This window comes from Pseudomassariella vexata (genome assembly GCF_002105095.1).
Source record: "Pseudomassariella vexata strain CBS 129021 chromosome Unknown BCR38scaffold_9, whole genome shotgun sequence".
NCBI lineage: Eukaryota > Fungi > Ascomycota > Sordariomycetes > Amphisphaeriales > Pseudomassariaceae > Pseudomassariella > Pseudomassariella vexata.
Genome location: NW_024467964.1, coordinates 1266879 through 1290143, shown reverse-complemented (window position 1 = coordinate 1290143; position 23265 = coordinate 1266879). Strand labels below are relative to the sequence as shown.

The 23265-nt window shown below is 50.5% G+C and overlaps 4 protein-coding genes across 4 annotated transcripts; 1 reads left to right on the top strand and 3 right to left on the bottom strand.

Annotated features, from left to right (window-relative positions):
- Positions 1-4007: 4007 nt before the first annotated feature.
- On the bottom strand, positions 4008-5072 carry BCR38DRAFT_438437 (uncharacterized protein; the record flags this gene model as incomplete). Its single annotated transcript, XM_040860585.1, has 3 exons — positions 4917-5072; positions 4156-4324; positions 4008-4093 (listed from the first exon to the last, which is right to left on the bottom strand). The coding sequence occupies exons 1-3, from the start codon at positions 5028-5030 to the stop codon at positions 4008-4010; spliced, it is 369 nt and encodes a 122-aa protein (XP_040714262.1). The 5' UTR covers positions 5031-5072.
- A 4551-nt stretch (positions 5073-9623) lies between these two features.
- BCR38DRAFT_458937 (glycoside hydrolase) lies at positions 9624-11220 on the top strand (the record flags this gene model as incomplete). The annotated part of the gene is made up of 5 exons (XM_040862227.1): positions 9624-9839; positions 9895-10142; positions 10203-10350; positions 10406-10966; positions 11032-11220. The coding sequence occupies 5 exons, from the start codon at positions 9624-9626 to the stop codon at positions 11218-11220; spliced, it is 1362 nt and encodes a 453-aa protein (XP_040714261.1).
- A 1207-nt stretch (positions 11221-12427) lies between these two features.
- On the bottom strand, positions 12428-14090 carry BCR38DRAFT_486679 (general substrate transporter; the record flags this gene model as incomplete). The annotated part of the gene is made up of 3 exons (XM_040864062.1): positions 12428-13747; positions 13803-14001; positions 14062-14090. The coding sequence occupies 3 exons, from the start codon at positions 14088-14090 to the stop codon at positions 12428-12430; spliced, it is 1548 nt and encodes a 515-aa protein (XP_040714260.1).
- Positions 14091-20993: 6903 nt separating this feature from the next.
- On the bottom strand, positions 20994-21518 carry BCR38DRAFT_347104 (uncharacterized protein; the record flags this gene model as incomplete). The annotated part of the gene is made up of 1 exon (XM_040856312.1): positions 20994-21518. A coding segment is annotated over one exon (525 nt), but the record flags the coding sequence as incomplete, so codon positions are not given.
- Positions 21519-23265: the final 1747 nt, after the last annotated feature.

Below are 23265 nucleotides of genomic sequence, written 5' to 3'. Positions count from 1 at the left end.
CAGAACAGCAGCGGCTACGCGTACGCGAGGCGTACGCTCACCGCCCCCGACAATTTGAGGTCCGCAGCTACTCGGACGGGTTATCTAGTGAGGGCAGGCTCACACCACCTAGCTCATTGACCAGCGACGGGTTTACAGTTGTACGACCCCGGGGCGGATCGCGAGTGGAGCAGGAGCGAACCGAACGGTCTGCGTCAGCAATGCGTAGCTTCCTCACTAAGGGACGTACGAACGAAGATATACCATCGACAGCTTAATGGTAGTCTCTATTCTCTACTGGAATATCGCAGATTCAAAGGCGAACGCAACGCTAGCGCTGGATAAGGGGGGTGACTATGATATAATAGCGGTTCAAGAGCCATGGATCAACCGGCGGACGAAGGCGATTTATTGCCCGAAGTCGTCCAGGTACGAAGTAGTGTACAGCAGCGGCAGAGCTGCGCTATACGTCCATAAACGATACGACGTGGCTACGTTGCGACCCCGTACCGGGATGGACTGGAGCAGTATTACGTTCGGGGCAGGCCCGGACGCCCTTACAATCTGGTCTATCTATTCACCAAACCAGACCGGGAGCCGCTGGGTCAGCCCGCTCCAAGACCTCCCTAATGGGGCGCCGGAGGGGACACAGGTCCTTGTAGGGGACTTCAATACACATCACCCGCTGTGGGACGTCCACGGACGGTCGTCACGGGGCAGCGACAACGTAGTGGAGTTTGCGTGACGCTGGCGATTAGAGCTCGTTACGCCGTTCGGGGAAATCACACGGCAAAGGCACAAACAACGAGACTCAACTATCGACCTAGCCTGGGTGACGAAAGGGGCTAGGATTGATTACGATGGGGACCCAGGCCTAGAGGACTCAGACCACAGAGTGCAAGTGATTAGGGTAATATCCAACGGGGAAGCAGTCAAGGAGGGCCGCCGCAGTGTCGAAGGGTGGAACTGGGCGATGGCGGATAAGTGGCTCATCGTAGCCGAATCAAGCCAGAGATTTATGAATTATTTGCCGGTTGAGACGATAACGGAGTTGGACCAGGCTGTTGACTGGGTTATCCGGAACCTCCAAGAGATCGCCGACGTGGCGGTCCCGAGACGCACCGTTGGCCGAGGCGCTGGGGTCCCGTGGTGGTGCCCGCAGGTTAGCAAGGCTTGCGCTGAGACGAAGAGACGACGGCGGGACTACCTCCAGGCAAGGTCGCAGACCAACTGGGACGAATATACAAGAGCCGGCCAAAAACAACGGCTCGAAATCAGCGAAGCGCAGACGCGTAGCTGGCACGAGAAGCTCGAGGGGACGGCGAAGGATCACAAAAGCCTGTGGGCACTGCAGAGGTGGGCTAGGCTACGGAGCTGGGCCCCCCCTGAGGCCCACGGCTTGCCAGATCTCCGGAGGGACGCCGGCGACACGCTTACAGCACGTACACATGATGAGAAGGCAAAATTACTAGCTGAGAGGTTCTTCCCAGACCCGTATATAGATCTATCGGACCTCGATCGCGGCCTATTACAGACGAGACCAGAGCTGAACGTCCCTAGGGAGGTGACCACAATGGATATCGAGTCTATCATCAAAGGAACGGCTGCTCGGAAGGCTCCCGGCGACGACCTGATCCCCACTGGCCTGCTAAAGGCCTGCGGTGAACCCCTATGGGAGATCCTAGCGGATCTGGCAACAGCTAGCTTTAGGCTGGGGTACTACCCGGAGCGCTTCCGCTCAGCGAGGGTGGTTATTATCCCTAAGCCTAATAAAACGACAGCTCAGAAGCAGACCCCTGGCGGCTGGCGCCCCATTGCCCTGCTTAGCACGGTAGGGAAGGTAATAGAGACGGCGATGAGCCAGCGTATCACCAAAGTAGCTGAGGCGGCCGGCCTACTACCAAACGGCCAAATGGGTAACCGCGCTGGGAGGTCCACCGAACTGGCAATACGTATAGTTGAGGACGTGGTCTATACGGCGTGGAGACGCGGGGGCATCGCCTCGCTGCTACAGCTAGACATCAAGGGGGCATTCGATACGGTCAATTACAGACGGCTGATTTCCATATTAGCCCGGAAAGGCTACCCGGAGTGGGTTCAGGAGTGGGTACGCAGCTTCGTGGAGGATAGGACGGTACGCCTCCGGTTCGATGGCAAGGAGTCAGAGCCAATCCCCCTACGAGCTGGCGTCCCCCAGGGGTCACCGCTATCCCCGATACTGTTTATATTATACATTTCAACGCTGTACGAGGAGCTAGCGGAGCAGCATCCACTACTTTTAGTAGTCGGGTTCGCGGACGACACGAACCTGCTAAGCGTCGGCACCGATCCAGACACGACCTGCCGCCGGTTGGAGAGCGCATGGGCTACGTGTCAGCGGTGGGCAGTGAGGCACGGGATGGAGTTCGCTCCTGACAAGAGTGAGCTAATGCACTTTACTAGGACCCGAGAGCCCTTGCCGCAAAGTATTCGCCTTGGGGACGCCACAGTGTCGCCGGTAGTCTCAGCCAGGTTCCTAGGAGTCTGGTTCGACCGCAAACTGACGTGGCACGCCCATGTTGAGCGTGTTAAAACAAAAATGGCAACTCAAAAGCTAGCCCTGACAAAGCTAGTCAATATGTCGTGGGGCTGCGATCTTATACGGGCGAGGCTGTTATATACGGTGGTTATCCGTAGCGCGATCGCCTTCGGGGCGACTGCGTGGCATACTATAAGTGAGGAACCGGCAGGGCCAGCTAAGAGCCTGATGGGGATACAGAACGAGTGCCTCCGGGTAGTCTGTGGCGCCCACAAAGCGACGCCGGTTCGCCACCTGGAAGCAGAAGCAGCAATCCCGCCACTAGACCTCTATCTTAGTGCCCGGGCTGCTAAGTTTGAAGAACGGCTACGACTTAGCGGGAAGAGAAATCTGCTTCGCAGCACGAGCGCTAAAGCGTCACATATACTCCGGCAGGATAGGCCGGCGAAGAGGAAGCAGGCGTCGCAGCTACTCCGACCGGCAGGGTACACTATGGAGAAGGAAGCCCGGGGCTCCGAGTGGATGAGTGAGGAAAAGGAGGTCCCCGATGCCCTCCTCGGCCACTGGAGGAAGAGATGGCTCACCGGAGCAGAGCATCACGATCGCCAGCGACGCGCTATCGCTGAGGAACCGTAGGGCCCTTCGATGCAGATACCGAAAGGGGGCAAGTATTTCGGCCTGAACCGACTGGAGGCGTCTACGCTGTGCCAGATCAGGACGGAAAAAATAGGACTAGCAGCCTTCTTATTCAAGACAGGGGCTTTTGGCGTGTAATCGCCGCTATGCCGCTGTGGCGACGCCCCTGAGACGGCAGAGCACGTAATCCTCTTTTGCGGGCTGTTGGAAGGACCGAGGGAACGATTACGGGCCGCTATCGCACCACGGCCACTATACTCTCGCAGAGACCTCGCAACGGCAACAGGAGAACCAGTAGTTAGTGGGACTATTGTAAGGTGGCTGCTAGGGACGGGTCGGACAGCTTCAAGGCCCAGATAGCATCGATCTTCTCAGGGGGGACTTTGTTGGTAGGTTGAGAACCAACGTAGTATGGTAGTGAACGCAACGCAGTCGCCAATAGGGCGAACCGACGACGCAGCGTATGTATTTAGTCCAGCCATTAGGGCACGGTTTGACATACGGAAGTACTAGTAGAGGTACCGGGGGCTTCGAGCCTACGGCGTATTTAATAATAATAATAATAATTATCCTTTTCTAGTGGTTTCTCTCACGTAACCTCTGGGTCTATATTTTCTGATCCGATGACGGTGTTTCTTCCTCCCTGTGGATCTTCCTACGAACAAACCTTTAGGTCGGTTAGGGCGCATGTATTTCTGCTTCTTTGCCCTCACCTAACGAGAGAGTTAGAGCCAAGGTACTAGAGAAATGGAAGAACGTACATGAAAGAGAAGCCTTGGGAAATAAAGAGACGAAGAAGTCTCGAGATCTAGGATCCTTTTATTATCAAATAGCCTGACACGCCCTTAATGTCTCTACCAAAAACTCTATAGGTCTAACTATCTCTAATGCTATTTACGCTATAACGTCCCACACCTACATCCGGGACACCCCCACATGTGGGACGCCCTAAAAATGACACTGTATATTATAACCATTAACTTCAACCTTTTTTTACACTTATTCTAATGCGACTACAATACAGATTTCACCGTCACTAGGGTTTTCAGACTCGCTAGACTCATCTGTATTATCTTCAATTTCACCAGCCTCGATTTGAGCCTTCCGAATAGCCTTGATATTAGTAAACTTCGAATTTGGGCTCATCTTGACCTTCCTCCGCTTCCTAGCTCTACTAGCCTCAAGCTCTGCCTCTATTGCCTCAATCTTTCGCTGTGCGACAGCTAATTGGTAGTCCTTCTCATCAAAGCCCTTTTGAACTTTCCGAAAGAGTAGCCGCTGGGTATTTGGATCACTATCAAGCTTGCTGAATAATGTCAGGTTACGGCCTGGACCGAAGGCGATAGTACAGAGTGAAGGGGAGAAATAGGCGTGTCCCCCTGGTGGTCACCTGGTGGTCACTGGTGGTCACTTGGTGATGGCAGGTAGGGGTGTCCACAGTAGTTCATTGATCTCTGCCCTCTCTATCTTCCTCCGTCTCGACTCCTTACTTATAGCCAGCCGAGGTTCTCTCTTGGATTCTGGATGTTTGCTTCCGTATGTCTGTGTTCCTCCGACTTCGGCCAATATCTTGGATAGCGGCTCCTTATCTGCAACCAAGCGATTCCCTATCCGCTGCAAACGGCTTCGACGGCTCTCATTCGCCACAAGCGGCTCTCTAGCCGCCACAAACGGCTTCCTACCTGGTGGAAGCCGGCCCGCCTCGGATGACACTTGTGGCTCTGACAAATAAGCTGAGTTGATCTTGGAGCTCATCTCTCCTCTTAGGCGTTGACCTGGCTACTGCTGATATCTCTAACGCCCAGTCCTGACTACCCTTACTATCAGAGTACCCTTTGCAAGTCTGACTAGGCTGTCTGATTGGTGCTGACGTATTCTCAAGGAGCAGGGGGCTCATAAGGGGTCTAGCTATGCTCGAAGGCCAGAGACCAGTATATTTACATCCACTGATAATGTTCTTAGCGGTCAATGCTGTAAACGTGCCTTTCTATAGCAGAGGAGAAAGTTTCTCTTCCCTACGACAGTAGTGTAACGGGGTAAGGCCGGACATCAGGGAAATAGGTTACGGGGCTAGGAGAAAGTTTATTTTCTCTTCTTTAAGAGGCACAGAGGCAGAGTAGGACAGGAGTCCTCCATATTCACGCATCATCATCCTCATCTTCATATCATCATCTCCTTCTTATCTATATCTTCACTTTCGCTTTTCAGTCAGTTATTTAGTTATTTCAGTTATTCAGCTTATCTTTACGTTCGAGATCCTATTATCACGATACGAGTATTAGAGGCACATCCGACCAACTCGCGCACCAGACGTATAAGAGCTTCGCTCTTATAACCAGTACCACGATCTTCGTCTGATAAGACCAACAGATGGGATCTGTTGGTACTGGAGCCGTCTGTTCAGTGTGTTAGGTGGTAGGTATATCCTACTGACCGCCTGACCCCGTTTCAGTAGTAGTATCCCATCGGTCAAGATAACCAAGCTCCTTCTTATAGGCTGCCTTGAGGGGTCCAAAGACTGACTGATCGAGAGGCTGGAGAACGTGGGATGTGTGTGGCGGCAAGAAAAGCAAGTGTATCTTGTTTATGAAGCAGAGGTACATAAACTCTGTCGTTTCGTGGCTACTATGCCCATCTAGGATAAGTAACCTAGTCTCTTCAGGGTCCTCTGGTTGAGTCAAAGGAATAAAGTTCTTTTGTAGCCACTCAATAGCCGCAGAGTCTGACGTCCACCCATTCTCTGTTGCTGTAAACCTCCAGGCTTCGTATGGAGTCAAGTCCAGAGGAAACCACTGCTGCTGGACAGACTTCCCCTTGTATATCACAAGTAGGGGTAGTGCAAGTACCAGTCGCAGAGATACACTCTATAAGAGATGTCCAAGCTCGAGATCCAGGCTGTTTCTTCCGTATAGAACGAGTCTCAGATGATCCTAGAACAAGACCATTTGATCCTCTACCTTCTAGAATACCTGTCTCATCCATATTGTATCGATTCGAGGCCTTAATAGCTTTGATCTCAGGGATAGCGAGGTATTTGAACCATTGCCTGATCACATTAGCTAAGGCTCCATTAATACGCTGGGAATCGATAGCTCTGCTTCTCTGGACCTTGAATGAAGGGTTCCTCTTGATAAAAGCCTGGACCCAGTTCTTTCCAAGTGGTTCGGTGTCTCCATGGATCTGTAGGATACGCTCGGCGAAGTCTTTGAGCTGTTTGTCACGACCTGGGTTGCATCGCATTGGTAGAGACCTCGATTAGGTGCTATCGACCAAGATTCTACTCTAAGGAGCGAAGGAAAGAAGATGACAACTTAGGTTTGAGGGAGCGCGACTAAGTCATCCACGCTTGGCGGGGCTCCTACAAGGGTTATGATTGGCTTCCCATCTGACACTGCCACGGCAGGTGTTCCAGCTGTAAGTCACCTGGCTGTAGTGAGTCTGCGAGGGTTGACCTTCACACTGTTGATGGGTTGGTGGGAGGCCTAGGGCAGCCTGGATTCGAACCCATTCAGCCAGATGAGATTCCTGGGCTGGAGAGAGCCTCTGGTAGTCAGCGAAGGCTATATCTCTTGACTGGGCTCCCTGAATCCGTCGTGAAAGAGTAGACCTTGGGACACCATGCTCATATGCTGCTTTTCGGAGGCTTTGACCGGTAGCTATTGCTTGAAGAGCTCGATAAATATCGTCTTCGGTATATTGACTCATATTAGTGTAAAGAAGACGTACGTAAAATTTCGTAACGATTGAATCGATATTGGTAAAGAAAAAAGAGGTTGAAGTTAGAGGCTAGCGGTGTTGATGAGGCATTTTTGGGTGTCCCACATGTGGGGATGTCCCGGATGTGGGTGTGGGAAGTTATTTATTTAGACTTAGATGAGTATAAGCTAATCAAATACGAGTTTAGGCTAGGAAATAGCTCCGACCTCTAAGTATAGTTACGGTTCCTTCAAATAAATTGCCACCTACTCAATCCTCTGCGATACACTCTATAGTAAGGAACGGGATGTCTTTAGAGCGAACCTTGAAGCGCTATTACTCTCTTTATGTATAGTCTTCAGTACTACGCTTAGTAGGAAAGCGCTACTTCGATACGTAGCTAGTATGAAATAGCTATAACGCACTAATATCTATCCCATCAGTAGTTACCTTCCGAGGGAAAAAACTTTGGTTAATTATGAAAGTAGAAGCGAGTCGGAATTCTCCAAGTTCCTAGGCCTTAGTAGCCTAGTGTCACGGGTATTCAAGTACAGAGTGAAGCAGGAGAGTGCTAGAGAGAAGTTGGTTGCTCGTCACCAGTTTGGTACTAGCAGTGTAGTGTAGGGGACTCAAATACGACAAGTTAATCGCTGCCCCTCCTCAAGATAGGGGGGTCACAGCAGCCTATTCATGCATGGCCGACCCGTGTGACACCCAGTAGGGAATCTAGGGGCTGAGATCCCTACTCTTTTTCAAATATAGTAGCTCGTCTAATTCACTGCCTTTAGAAGCCGTAGGATTATACAAGGCAGGACGATAAACGAGAGAAAACAAAACTCAAGGAAAAGAGGAACTAGACTGCCCAAAAGAGATAGAAAGCGCACAAGTTGGGGTGTTTTCTATGTGTGCATGTGGATTTGGCTGTCCATGAGGGCGGGGCGTCCATGAGCGTGGTGGGGGGGGTGGTAGTGTTTCAACTAGTTTCAACCAGGACGCCAAGTGGGCAAAACCCGGGACAAGTCACTGATCACGGCCCAGCGAGCCGGCGGCGCCTCTGTAACCCGGTAGACACGTCAGCACCAACCTCTGCTCTTTAGCGACAGCGGCTCCCGAGCTCGAAAAGACGGATGCGCAGCCCTCCTTCAGGACGGAAACGTTGGCGACGCCGGGGGTAGTCGGCGTCTCCCCAGATAGAGTGTTGCCATTTCCAGCCTTGCAAAGCGGATGCAGTGCGACCTTTCCACCTTCCAGATCAGGCGCAGATTAACAATATACTGAAAACGCACGTTCCTGGTTCGTGGCGTTGTTCTGACTCGCCGGCCAATTAAAGGAAGCTACTTACGCCGAACGAGCGGAAACGCATAAATCGCCTGCTTCCTATATTAAGGGACCCGGGCGAAATGTGGACGAAGTACCTCGCGAAATTCCTCACCAGAGTCCATTACAGTTAATTATAGTTCCTCCTGTTTGGCGTGATTGCGATATAGTGGCTCGCGGGGCTCGAACAGCGACAAGAGGAGACCATCTAGACGCAGAGATTCTTAATCAAGGACCCATTCATTCGTCTGCTCTCAAAGATGAGACGAACCTGCTTGATCTGGAAACTCTTCAGAGTTGCGGATCGTCAACACATGCGCTGCGGGGGAGAAGGCCAAGGTGTGGAGTAACCCTGTCGTAAATCTGGGGAGTGCCGTTCAGCTCCAGTCTCCAACGAAAATGTGTCTTGGTTCCTGGTTACTCGGTACAAAGCCTGATTAGGAACGCTTGCATCCAACGAGATCGTCATTCCCGGCTTGTATACGTGCTAGCAGGGTGGAAAGGCTAGTAGAGCTTACAGGGGCGGCGAATTTCAACGCACAAACGGACTCTGCCGACGATATTGGCAAGTGTCAAATCTCCACAGCGGGAAGGAATAGGAGGCGACGGGCGCACTCTATTTGATTTGTTTCAAAGTGGTTAAGCTGCAAAACGCCAAGCAGGACCTCGCATAGCCCACACATTGTACGGGGAGCGCCCTAGTGGTGGTGGTGCTATACTAGTCTCCAAACTCTCATTCGGTAATACCCTCCGTGCCTAACTCCGGCATGCCGCCAAAAAGCCTCCAATGAGCACGCCACAAATCCTGTCCCATGCCGGTATCGTTAATATACATCGACCATTTGGCCTCTCAATTTTCCATCCACAGTCGAGTCATGGGGTTGCATTGCCGTGTCTTCAACCTAAACGACTTACTGCGCGCGACGTCACTGGCAATTTGAGGTACTGTAGTCTGTCTGAATTCGGTCACGAACCCCAACCCCCAACAGCACATGAGAAGTAACGACGAAGTAAACCCGGTTCATCACCCAGAATCTGGAAGTCATACATGCATTACTGCCACGAGAGTGCATGGCGAGACAGAATGATGGATATTGGACATGAAGACAATGACGAGATAAACGGCCCGTCACCCGGACTCTGGCTCTTCTCGATCGAAAGCGGAACCGTCGGCCGGTGATAGATTCTCCCTCCTTCCGCGGTCAAGGCTGCTGTTTGAGGCAATGATGTGTACTTCTCGTCGAACCATAGCGGACGATGGTGGAGTCTCACATATTAGGATCGAACTATCGCAAACGACAGTGGAGACCCGCATCTGGGGGACGAGCTTCGGGCAGCAACTCAGAGGCTATATAACGACTATGTCCAACACCTCACAATGGTCTTTTTCTTCACCACCTCTCCACGCTCTTCACGGTCCAGTCCTTACCCCTCCTGTTGAACAGTAGAACAATCCCCTTCGTCACCTCTTTTCACCATGTACTCCAAAATCGCCGCCATCACGGCCCTGGTGGCCGCTGTGCGTGCTCAGCAAGCCTGCACGCTTACCCCAGAGACTCATCCTTCCCTTACATGGCAGCAGTGCACTGCCGCTGGTGCTTGCACCAATGTTGACGGCTCCGTCACAATCGACGCGAATTGGCGGTATACCCACGCACTCGAATCGGGGACGAACTGTTATTCTGGCAACGAGGTTTGTCCCCATTTTCCCGAAATGGTAGAATAAAGTACTAATCCAGAACGTGCAGTGGGATACCACTCTGTGCCCTGATGGCGAGACTTGCGCTGCCGCATGCTGCGTCGACGGCGCCGAATACGAGTCAACCTACGGTGCCACTGCTAGTGAGAGCTCCCTGAGCCTCAACTTCATTACCGAAGGCCAATACAGCACCAACATTGGAAGCCGTTTCTTCCTCATGGCCTCTGAGGACGAATACCAGGGGTTCGAGCTCCTGGGTAAGGAGTTCACTTTTGACGTGGATGTGTCCAACCTCGGGTATGCCTCCCACAACACAGCCCCCGACCATCCTCACACATGCTGACGCGAATGATCCAGCTGCGGTCTGAACGGCGCGCTCTATTTCGTTTCTATGGACTTGGACGGTGGTCTCTCCAAGTACGATGGCAACGCGGCCGGCGCCAAGTACGGAACGGGCTACTGTGACTCGCAATGCCCTCGTGATATCAAGTTCATTGACGGAGTTGTAAGCTCTCACTCATACCTTCCCTTTGCGCATCGCATACTTACAGTCTCCCCAGGCCAACGTCGAAGGTTGGGTGCCGTCATCAAACGATGTCAACGCCGGGGTTGGTAACCTGGGCTCATGCTGCGCGGAAATGGACATCTGGGAAGCCAACTCGATTTCCACGGCCTACACTCCGCATCCCTGCACCAACTCGGCGCAGCACTCGTGCGATGGCGACGCCTGCGGTGGCACCTACTCCTCGGACCGCTACGCCGGCGACTGCGACCCTGATGGCTGCGATTTCAACAGCTATCGCCAGGGCGACACGACCTTCTATGGCGAGGGCCTCACTGTCGATACCTCCTCTCCTATGACGGTCGTCACCCAATTCCTGACCGGCTCCGATGGCGCACTCAGCGAGATCAAGCGCTTCTACGTCCAGAACGGCGCCGTCATCCCCAACTCAGAGAGCCAGATCGCCGGCGTGACTGGAAACTCGATCACCGAAGAGTACTGCACCGCGCAGAAGTCCGTCTTCGGCGACACCGACGTCTTCGCTGAAAAGGGAGGTCTGGCTCAGATGGGCGAGGCTCTCGCGTCGCCTATGGTTTTGGTTATGAGCTTGTGGGACGACGTAAGTCATGTTTTTTTACCCCTAAGCCCTATTGATAGGAGAGGTAGACTAATTTGGTATGATAGCACTACGCCGACATGCTCTGGCTTGACTCGACCTACCCTGTCAACAGCACCGCTCTCGGCGCCGCTCGTGGCACTTGCACCGCCGACTCTGGTGACCCGGCTTATGTCGAGGCCAACGCCGCTAGCAACTCCGTCAAGTTCTCCAACATCAAGTTCGGACCTATCAATTCCACCTTCACCGCCTCATAAGGGCGTGTGTTTTTGGAACTTGGCTCTGACTCTCCCAAGATGGCGGTGGGCTGTCAGAAGCGTTGAGAGGTATCCATGAATGAAACAAACCACCTGACAAATGCAATGCATTGGAAGGGCGACATGGGGGAGGGGGAAAGGGCTGGTGGAATCTTTGACTTCTTTGTATATACTCTCTCACTTTTACATACTCTCGCATGGGGATGTTGAAACATCTCCGTTTTTACATCTTCTAGGTACATAGTTTCCTGCATCTCAACGAATCTGTAGACTGTCTGCGCTGTGGAGCATTATGAATATCCCTCTTTATCTTAAGTAGAAGCCACCTGTAAAAGAAATTGTCTTTATTTCGGTGCAAGTCATGAGCTTTCCGCTGGTTACTAACAATGAGGGCATTCTTCTATAAATCGGTACACTATCTCTGACATCCCTAGAGGACGACTTCCTAGGGGATTGCACAAGTTCTGAAATAGCTTGTGCTAATGGTCTCCTACAAGGTCATGTCCTCGTGTCCTCCCACTCATGTATATCGGAGGAAATGTGTTGTGCGGCGGTCGCTATAGCAGAATGTTTTTATCGAATAAAGGAGCCTTTCTCGACACCGTTGATGAGGTTGTCTGTTAGAGCCGGGGTGTTGCAGTGGCAAAGTGGCATATGAAGGTACTTCAAAGCTAATTCGGATGAAGCACAGGAAACACTCATGGCGATGAGAATCCACTATTACTCCATGATAGTGCACTAGTTTTGAAAATTTACCGAACTAGAACTTCAGATAGTTATCAACTGCGGGTTATCCAAAAGAGAACCCCGAGGAAGTTCATATTTCTTTAAACTTGGTGGTAAGTTTTCTTCAACTTGTATTGGGGTAGCTCAGCATACACCTTGCAGTGATGGCATACTTTCACACAATTGGAAACACTTGAGGTCTGCGGCGACTCATAGGTTTGTTCCATAACGAGCCCGAACCTAGGGTCTCAAATGGGTTGGTTGCTGAGTGCGCCAGTGGTCAACTCAATTATTAAACTAGAAAAGGGGTAAAATACGAGGCGAGTTTCTTTCCAGATAACAGGAAACCATGACATGTCGAATCTGTCTCTATATTACATTGCAAAGTGCTGGTGTCTGGTATTTACAGCAACTTCTACTATGCTAAAGCTTTCCCTCCGAGCAAACTGTTCCCAGTGTCTCCTCCGTACAGGCCTTCAGTTTATACGACCTCCTCAGAATACCGGCGCTCAGATTGACGAATCTCGGGTTCGTGTTTCTCGCCGGAGTCTACACCGAAGGTAGCGTGGTGCGCGTCAGGCACGCCCAACATCTGCCCACCCTTCTCAACGTGATTGGCGCCTCCGAACAGGACATCAATCTCTTCCAGGCTCACCTGTTTGGTCTCTGGAATTAAAAAGTAGACGAAGAAGACAAGAATGATATTGACTGCCATGAAGAAAAAGAGACACTTGAGCCCCTCATTTTCTAGAAAGATCGGGAAGAATTGCTGGAAGATGGTGTTCCCGACGTTCTGCATTTGGGAAGACATGCCGACGGCTTGGGCGCGGACGTTGACGGAGAAGATCTCGGACGTCCAGATCCAAACGGTGGCGCCCCAGGACGGCTTGTAGAAGAAGATGAAGAGGAAGAGCATGAAGACGATAGAGATGCCGACAGGCTCCGACTTGGCACCGTCGATATCCGGCGTGGCGAGGCCAATGACGGGTACGACCAGCATACAGACTGCCATTCCGGCGGCACCGACCATAAGTAGCCATCGTCGACCCCACTTGTCTGCGATCCAGACAGCGTTGAGCGTGAAGAGGATACCGCAAGTAGCGTTCAGAGCGTTGATGAGGTTGATGGTTTGAGTCGAGGACCAGACCTTCTTGTAGATGGATGTTGAGTAAGAGTTCAGAGTGCCTTGGCCCGAGAGCTGTTGGCCAACATTGATGAAAAAGGCGAGATAGAGACGCTTGCGAATCGAGGGATCCTTGAAGAGGGCCGTGTACGATGAACTGATGGCTTCCTTCTCGAACTCGATAGCCTCGCGGATGACGAGAACCTCGTCCTCGACCTCCTGCTCAGTGGCACGGATCTTTCGCAGAGCTTTCTTGGCCTCCTCGACGTTATTGTGGCGCTGGATCCACCAACGGGGCGACTCGGGCTGGAATGGCAACAGTATGATGATGATGACGGGGACAAGCACCTGGAAAATGACAACCATTCGCCAGTCCCAATCGCCTAGCTGGGACCTGTGCAAACTGGTGGCGTATGCAATCCAGTAGGCGATGAAAGATCCGACGGAATAGAATAGTTGCCAAAAGGCCATGATCTGACCTCGGATCTCTGGCGGCGCCACTTCGCCAATGTAGACAGGCCCGGCAGTCAAGGCCATACCCTGACCGAGACCGATCAAGACACGGCCACCGATGAAGCAGCCGAGGTTGTGCCTGGGAGCGAAGGCTTGCAGGAAGGTGGCAATTATGGTGATGAAACATCCGATTCCCATGCCCACCCGACGTCCGAAGTAATCCGCCTGCAAATCCAGGTCAGTATAACCATTCAAGTACGCGGTACAGCACGTGAATTACCGTTGGCCCTCCGAAGAAGAACCCAGAGACTATGGCACCGATTGTATAGGCTGTATTTATAAGGCCCAGTAGGTAGGTATCTTTCTTGGCATCGAGGTTGAACCAGGCCAGCCAGTTGGGTGAACCCTGTGCGGCGTTGAAGACAGATGCGTCATATCCGTACAACACCATGCACATGGCGGCAACCAAGCAGATGTACCTAAATCAAGCATGAACAGATATGGCCTTTGCTGTCTCAATACTGCAGACTCGTACTCACCAGTTGTACACTCTTGTTTTGTCCACCATCTTGAAGGTGACGGCCGACAGCGAGCCGGTCTGCGAGGCGGTAAACTTCCGAGGTAAGGGCTCGAACGAGCACGCGAATGAGACGACCTGAAGATTAAGGCCAGAGGTCGAGAGGCGGGAGTGAGAAGAGAAAGGAAAACAAGTAGATGCCAGAAAAGAAGTGCCAGCAGCTCATATGTACGCTGGCAGAATGCAGTGTCTGTGGCACAAATGAATCCCACTTTCAACGATGCCTGTCCGGCGATCGCAGGTTAACTAGGCAAGGGCCCTTGACTGCAATCCCCAATGATATACTGTATAAGCTTCGTGGCCCCGATTTTCGTCACCACTCACAGGTGCTTGCATTGTGAGCAAGGGCAAATGCTCCAGGCCTTATTAGCACACACATGCGCATGTTCATCCCGGTTGTCCTAGCATGGGGTTCCTTCGCGAGGCAGGTATGGGCAAATGGGGCCCGAATCCGCCCACAAAGTCCACTCCACCATTGCGGGAAAGCCTGCAGGGCGAATTCTGTTTTCGATGAGTTTGTCCGAGACGATGACGACGGCACAGCCAATAGAGCTCAAACATCTCTCCAGAGCAGTCCCCTGTGGACCCCCTTCTGCTGCAACAATCCCCCGGGTTGGCTGGGGTTGCGTTGGGAGGAATATGGAGAAATACTCATTTGAGATTCCACCAATCGCACTCTCACCGGTCGAACGCACTAACAACGGCTCGACGGATGCCACAGCTGCCGCGTTCGGTGGCACAGCTAAGAAACGCCTAGCCGGTTGGCACCGCTTGTTCCCAAGTCACTTCACAGGCCTTGGGGCTCTGCTCACAAGTCCCAGGCCGTGACAATCTACTATCGTGACAGTCCTTCACGATAGTTTGGTTGACATCGGTCCAAGTGATGCAACTCTTAGCGCGATTTCCTGGTTGCCACCGACAAAGTTGCTGCGATAACGACAAAACTGAAGAAGAAGGTCCGATGTCACCTCAGGTGCAAGCCTGTCATAATGACAAGAGTGGGCCCGTATCTAAAGCCGACAACAAGCTGACAAGCTCTTGCCCGGTGCCCACAAAATCTCAAGTTGTCCGGGGGATCTCCAGTCTCCGCAGAAATTTAATGGGGTCAAATGGAATGCCCCAGGTTCTAGCTTGCGATCCATTTGGGTTTCGCGGGATCTCCCTAGATAAAATGGAGTCATCATCCACGAAGACGGGGAGTAGTCGATTGATGTGACTAGTATCAAATCTTTAGACATCCAATTGGAATCGGAACCGACTAGAGAGGAAGAAAGCACAGGCACTCAACAGGAGGAAGTCAACGCCTAATTACTCGACTCGTAGTGACCCTTCCTTAGCCCTCACTGTGTCCATCCGGATCAAATGTTTGAAGAGAACAATCAGGCTCACTCTTGGCTGCGTCGACGAAGTGTTCTTTTCTGTTGTCGGTGTTTCAACAATGCACCGCCATTGACTCAATCTAGAGTGTGCGATAGTTTCAACATGGCCTCCGAGGCAGGCCGCAAACACTACGAGATGCTGAACTCACAACCCTGCGCCACATAGAAGAGTATACATGTATATCACGTCAGCTGATAAACAGTGCGCACGCGAGTAACCACAACTCTCGGCGATCACTTCCGTCTTGGTATGTGAAGCTCGAGATCGAGAATAAACGGGCCCAGGAACGTGGCTCTGGGCCTTGGCTCGACCCTCTAGGCTGAACACATCATGCGGTCTAGTCTTGGCGCTAAATGAGGCTATGGAATTTCTTTACTCATGCAACGCTGCGGCTCCGCGGTGCCCTACTTGTGTATGCTAATGTGATGTGGGCAATTTTCCAGCAATGATAGCCACTTCTGCGTGTAAGTAACCATGCTGACCCTCCGTAGTCATGCCCCCACCTTAGCAATTCCAAAAGCGGCATAATTTCAGACGCGATGCAGGTCACACCCTACCTTCAACACGCGTTTTCTCAGCCAATCGCCTGGCAAAATGTCTAGAAGATAGAAATCACAATCAGAAATGAATCGCAAGCTCAGAGATGCCCAATTTGCCGTGAGAATTTGTCAGATGCGATCCGTGCGTAGTCGCCACTACTACTTGGTTCCAGCCCACCAGCACTGGCCTAGCTTACCGGAATACATCACAGTTCTATCTCTCTGTGTGCCCCAAAAAATGGCATGAAGCAATATGACGCGGCCTGGCTCTACAAGGTGTGACCCTCTACGCTATCTAGGCGAGCGAACAGACAGATCCAACTCTACTACCGAATCAAGCATACATAATAAACTAGCGACTACCAGCGTTTTAAGAGGAACTTTTAAGGAGTGGATTCTGCTCAAAGAGCTCTACAGAAGAGCTCTGTCTAAGCGTTTCGTAACTAATTTACAGAGTAGATATTACTAGCCTTAGAGGATATGATAAACCTAGGCAAATGATAGTACGATCAGTTCCTTAAGCGATACTAGATCCGTACTAAATTAGCTATATAGCACCTTCTAAGAGAGTCTAGGCGGTTTATTCGCTTGTTGTTAGATAGCAACTAATAAGGCAATACACCTAATAAATGTGCTATCTACTATTACAAACAAACAAATAATTAGAGGATTCAGATTATATTTTGCAGATGCAGTAGCGTAATAGTCATTGTGTCACACTTATTGTAAGAAATTCTATATAACTATACATATTGAAACGGGGTCAGGCGGTCAGTAGGATATACCTACCACCTAACACACTGAACAGACGGCTCCAGTACCAACAGATCCCATCTGTTGGTCTTATCAGACGAAGATCGTGGTACTGGTTATAAGAGTGAAGCTCTTATACGTCTGGTGCGCGAGTTGGTCGGATGTGCCTCTGATACTCGTATCGTGATAATAGGATCTCGAACGTAAAGATAAGCTGAATAACTAAAATATCTAGAAAGCTAGTCAATATGTCGTGGGGCTGCGATCTTATACGGGCGAGGCTGTTATATACGGTGGTTATCCGTAGCGCGATCGCCTTCGGGGCGACTGCGTGGCATACTATAAGTGAGGAACCGGCAGGGCCAGCTAAGAGCCTGATGGGGATACAGAACGAGTGCCTCCGGGTAGTCTGTGGCGCCCACAAAGCGACGCCGGTTCGCCACCTGGAAGCAGAAGCAGCAATCCCGCCACTAGACCTCTATCTTAGTGCCCGGGCTGCTAAGTTTGAAGAACGGCTACGACTTAGCGGGAAGAGAAATCTGCTTCGCAGCGCGAGCGCTAAAGCGTCACATATACTCCGGCAGGATAGGCCGGCGAAGAGGAAGCAGGCGTCGCAGCTACTCCGACCGGCAGGGTACACTATGGAGAAGGAGGCCCGGGGCTCCGAGTGGATGAGTGAGGAAAAGGAGGTCCCGGCTGCCCTCCTCGACCACTGGAGGAAGAGATGGCTCACCGGAGCAGAGCATCACGATCGCCAGCGACGCGCTATCGCTGAGGAACCGGAGGGCCCTTCGATGCAGATACCGAAAGGGGGCAAGTATTTCGGCCTGAACCGACTGGAGGCGTCTACGCTGTGCCAGATCAGGACGGAAAAAATAGGACTAGCAGCCTTCTTATTCAAGACAGGGGCTTTTGGCGTGTACTCGCCGCTATGCCGCTGTGGTGATGCCCCTGAGACGGCAGAGCACGTAATCCTCTTTTGCGGGCTGTTGGAAGGACCGAGGGAACGATTACGGGCCGCCATCGCACCACGGCCACTATACTCTCGCAGAGACCTCGCAACGGCAACAGGAGAACCAGTAGTTAGTGGGACTATTGTAAGATGGCTGCTAGGGACGGGTCGGACAGCTTCAAGGCCCAGATAGCATCGATCTTCTCAGGGGGGACTTTGTTGGTAGGTTGAGAACCAACGTAGTATGGTAGTGAACGCAACGCAGTCGCCAATAGGGCGAACCGACGACGCAGCGTATGTATTTAGTCCAGCCATTAGGGCACGGTTTGACATACGGGAGTACTAGTAGAGGTACCGGGGGCTTCGAGCCTACGGCGTATTTAATAATAATAATATAATAAAATAACTAAATAACTGACTGAAAAGCGAAGGTGAAGATATAGATAAGAAGGAGATGATGATATGAAGATGAGGATGATGATGCGTGAAGATTGTCACGACCTGGGTTGCATCGCATTGGTATAGACCTCGATTAGGTGCTATCGACCAAGATTCTACTCTAAGGAGCGAAGGAAAGAAGATGACAACTTAGGTTTGAGGGAGCGCGACTAAGTCATCCACGCTTGGCGGGGCTCCTACAAGGGTTATGATTGGCTTCCCATCTGACACTGCCACGGCAGGTGTTCCAGCTGTAAGTCACCTGGTTGTAGTGAGTCTGCGAGGGTTGACCTTCACATAGCAGAGCTCTTTTATAGCTCTTATCTATCTTATCTATAGCTATAGGTAACCCCCCATGGGGTCACGTATCACCAACGCAGAAGGCCCGTTGGCAGACCTGTTGGCTGGCCTAGAGTGGATACGAAAGAAACCCAGCAAGCCTCGAAGTGTTACGAACCGTTGGTTCTAACCTGGCCAAAACCAACCCGACAGGCCCTACAATAGGCCATGACGGAACCCCGCAGGAACAAAGCCCCATAAGGACGGAAAGGAACAACTAGGCCCCCGACTAAAGAAAGAGGTCACGTGATAGGGATCACCAGGAGCGACGTGATCCAAGTGATCCAACGAGATCAGTGAAGGAGAGATGGATATATAAGGGACAGGACTCCCAGGCATTTCATAGATAGACAGTCTCTACTTCAGTGATCAATCTAAGCATCAATCTAACCCATTGGTGAGGCAAACTGCCTTAACGACTCTATTCCCGATTACCCTACTTGAATACTTCAGTTACCCAAAGCACTATACTCCATACGTCAGACCCCGATATTATTGCTTGAGGACTCCGCAGCAGGACTTACTTAATAGCACAAACCCTTACAGACTCTTTAGTGGTTTACGCAGCTAGACTATTAGAGGTTTCGTTACACGAAGGTCCAACAGCCACCTTAAAATTATCCTACTAACTACTGGTTCTCCTGTTGCCGTTGCGAGGTCTCTGCGAGAGTATAAGGGCTGCGATGCGATAGCGGCCCGAAATCCTTCTCTATATATTACTAGATTAGAGGGAAAAAACCCTAGAATTAGCCAGGTAGCCCTATTAAAACCGGTATGAGACGAGGTAGGCGCTTTCCTGCACTATAATACTATTAAGACCGCCTTCAAGTCATAGAATCTATATGTTAGGCAACCTTGGTGGGCTTTGCTAAGACCACCAAGGTTACCACGTGACTTAGCCCTTTGGGACTAAGTCCAACCTTCGTGCTCCATAGGACTAGATAGAATGTCATGCTTTTACAACCTCACACATCTTTGACCACCTTTGCGTGTAACACTATACTATCAGAAGCCCCTATGCTATGGTAACTTTTTCGAATAATTCTCAAGGTGCTTATTAAGGAGGACTAAGGAACGGACGGCCTGTTTGATGTATTTGAATCTGTACCACTATTTGAATATCGTCTGTAATCAGGTTGTGTTATGCGCGGCGCATAGGACCCGGGAAGGGTTGGAACAAGGTGCTAGTCATTGGTAGTGATACAAACTGAAGTAATTGATTAGCTATTGAAGCAAGTTTGTTAAACGTCTGCAATCGAATCGACTTACAGCCGATTATTTATAATGGGTCATTGTTAACTACGCCTAATTGCTCTATTCGAGCCAAAATATATAATTTGGATGTGATGATACATTATACTCGGATTGGTTGTGCCGCCTTTGTGTTAGCCGACCTGATTACTTCATTTCGAGACTACAGGCGCTGCTACAGTATAGGTGGAGGTCCTGGCCAACCATTACAGTTATTATCGTAACATAAGCTTCCACACGCTACCCTCTTCTATGATAGGTCTACAATATATAATTCCTGCTCGTTTCTCCTTCTCTTATAACCAGATGAAGCCTTAATATTCCTTTTCTTGCTCATAACCTCGACATATGATATTTTCGGACAAAGGCTGCGGCTGCGTCGCCTCGGTGCATTTGACTAGCCTACAGAGCCTTCTGGTAGTATTTCTCGCAATTTCAGCAAATAAATTATCTCCCAAAGTCGATAAATTCAAGCTTCAGATTCCGTATCAGTGAATGTATCTGTGCTGTACCATGTAGATGCAGGCAAGGATATGAAGTAATTCTTAACTAACTTGTCCCAGCAGACTACGCGTCCAAACATAATAACTTCCCTGAACGGACCAAACCGAGCTTCTGATAAAAATTCAACTGAATACAATGACTTGCAAAAGCAGCTTCTACTCGCGGTAAAAAAGAGTTTGAATGTAGACTATGTAGGTATATCAGATGATACTTTATTAGTGGTACATGTTATCATCTGCATACATGAATAATACTGGGCTTAGGTCCTAAATACTGAACATCGGTTTTTGATCCCTTATATAGAAGAATACTCGCACCTATTAGGTCGGAGTATATCTAACTGAGGTTACTGAGATCATCGACGAGCGGCTCTATACCTCGATCAACACAGGCGTGAGCTGTGATAGTGGGGGCGGGGAGTAAAGAACCCGAAAAGAATCATGTTTGAACCTGTGGGATTGAGAGCTACATTTACGCCCTAGGTCTCCAGCGGAAGATTTGCTAGTATAACTCGTGGGTGAGACCCTTCCTTCTTCGGAGAGCAAGAGCACCTTACACGAGCTTTTTAACACGAACTCACTCAGCACAACGCTCAGAGCAGACATAGCGATCATAGCGGTAAACACGACATCCGTCCAGAGACATCAACAGAGGGCGGATTCCCTCAGACCCAACGTAAATCGACGTCATGATTGGTCTTCACTATAAAAATATAATACCCCAGTGTGGTACAACAATTTATACAAGTGCTCTAGCTTCGGCAATATCATGCTGTGCAAGACCATACGGAAGCCTAAGAACAGACTTTGCCTCCTGCTGCACCTTGCGGCCCGGGATAACCTCGCGAAGAGGTAATTGAGGAGAATCCAACAAGATCGCGCGCTCAAAATCGATAATCATCGTCTTGTTGGTCTCATTATTCCAAAACATGTTGGACTTTCGTATATCCCTATGCACAACTTGCATTGAATGCACCGCACGTAACGACTGCTCCACCTCCTGGCGCACCTTTCCTTTGATATCTTCCGGCAAGTCTGCCTCATCCAGACAAGTTCCTGCCCACGAAACAAATATCATGTACACAATACGGACCCGGAAGTCATAGTAGCAAATGCGTTCGAGTTCGCGAAGATCAATCGCGCCGAGCAAAACGGGAATACAGCTGCCTTGCAGGGGTTTAAGCTGCTCGTAGACCGCAGATTCGTGCTGGAGATCCTCTACGAACTCAGGAACCGTACCCTTGCTAACAAACGTATACCCGTATTCTAGCAGGGCGACCTGGAACAGGACTCCTCAGGATCCCTGTTTCCCAAGGGGGGTAATACCATCGTCTAATGTATGCTGTAGCTGTTGGCGAAGAAGCCCAAGCCAGGTGGCATAGTCGACGGGGTGATAAGAGCCGCTCTTTACCGTACGGTGACACGCAACGTTAGGGCATTCTTCATCGAGTGGCCCGTTTCCTTTCAACCCTTATAGGCACTTCTGAGTGCAGTACTGTGGACGCCGACTCCGACCTTCTCTTCTTCTACGTGAGGTTGATCCGCGGATACTGCCTACTGTCGGTCGTTGAGCCACGCTTTGTCGACCACGCTTGTTTGGCTCAGTTGGTGTCGGACTTGGCGTCCCATGTCCATGATCTCCAGGCTCGTCTCTGTCAGCCGATGTATGCCGAGACCATTTTCTGCTAGTACGTCCTCTAGAATGAGCTTTGTTAGCGCCAGTGTTTTTCTTCAGCTCGATAGGTGATCTGTCTGATTCCGAGTATGTAGTAGGCTCGTAAGATGGGGACGATACGGACTGGCAGAGGCACTCGTGCGCCCACCAACATCTGAAGGCTGAGTAGATCATGTTATAAAGCCTAAAACTGAATGGTACTATGCATAGCTCCTGTCCCTAGAAAACTCTATTCCTAGTTCAGCTTTCAGATGCTGGTAGGGGAAACGCAAACTCTAGAGCCCACATTCTGAGGATTTCTGCCTAGGCAGGTGTACATACGACGCTCTGTGCCTAGTATGCTTCTCTATTCACAAATCGTCTCAGCACGTACTGATCTATCGAATGTAGTATTCCTAGCCAAGAGACGGGCTTTCTATCATTCTATTTGATACGCTTACTAGAGTCTGTCTCAATTTCCCAATTTGCGTTAATTAGATTGTTCAACTCATCTGATGTCACCCTCTCGAAACTCACTGATGGGCTCTGAGGTTAAATCCATTCCTAGAACGGATGATATCCGCACGATACAAACAACGTCGAAACCTATATATATAAGCTATACATTGAACGTTCGACAATCAAAGTTCAGCATCAGGAAGGATGCTTTTCTCATGTTCTCCACATACATCAACGCAGCAGCAGCCACTGTGAGGGACTCTCGGTAATGGAATAGCTCTGGATAGAAGAGAGAAAATAATTGTGGAAATAAAAACTAGCCAAGACATTGTATAACAGTGTTCGATACCTACGTCGAATGATCTATATGGCTGCGAGCTGTATGGTGTGCAACATGTTCCGACCCTCCATGGATGGCCGAGCAATCGTCAAAAGCACAATCGAAAGGCGCTGTTTCTTCATGAGATGCTAAGTAGATACATTCCTCACCAAGCTATCTCGAGGCGAACCCCTTTTCCGTTGGTTCTCTCTGAACTCATGGTCTCTATCCATCCTGTCGGACCGTACTAGCCCTTTTCTAGCTCTTCCGTGCTCTTCCATGCTCAACGGCTGATGTATAGTTTCTTAACTTGCTCTGCTGTAAGCAGCCAAGAGACACATCTAATCCTATGCTTTGTTATGGCTTGCAATAAGTCCGATATATCCTACAGGAGGGACAAATATATAAGGTAATATTCGAGCCTGCCTGCGTGGTTTGTGTTGCGGTCTCCGCGGCAGTAGTTTCGCTTTCGGCCTCTAAAGGACTGGACAGAGAATCGACGGCATTTCGGGAAGGCTTGGGGACTGTCTCCTGACGGCCGCTTTTCGCCTGACCAAAACATGGTTTCTCGCGACGCTT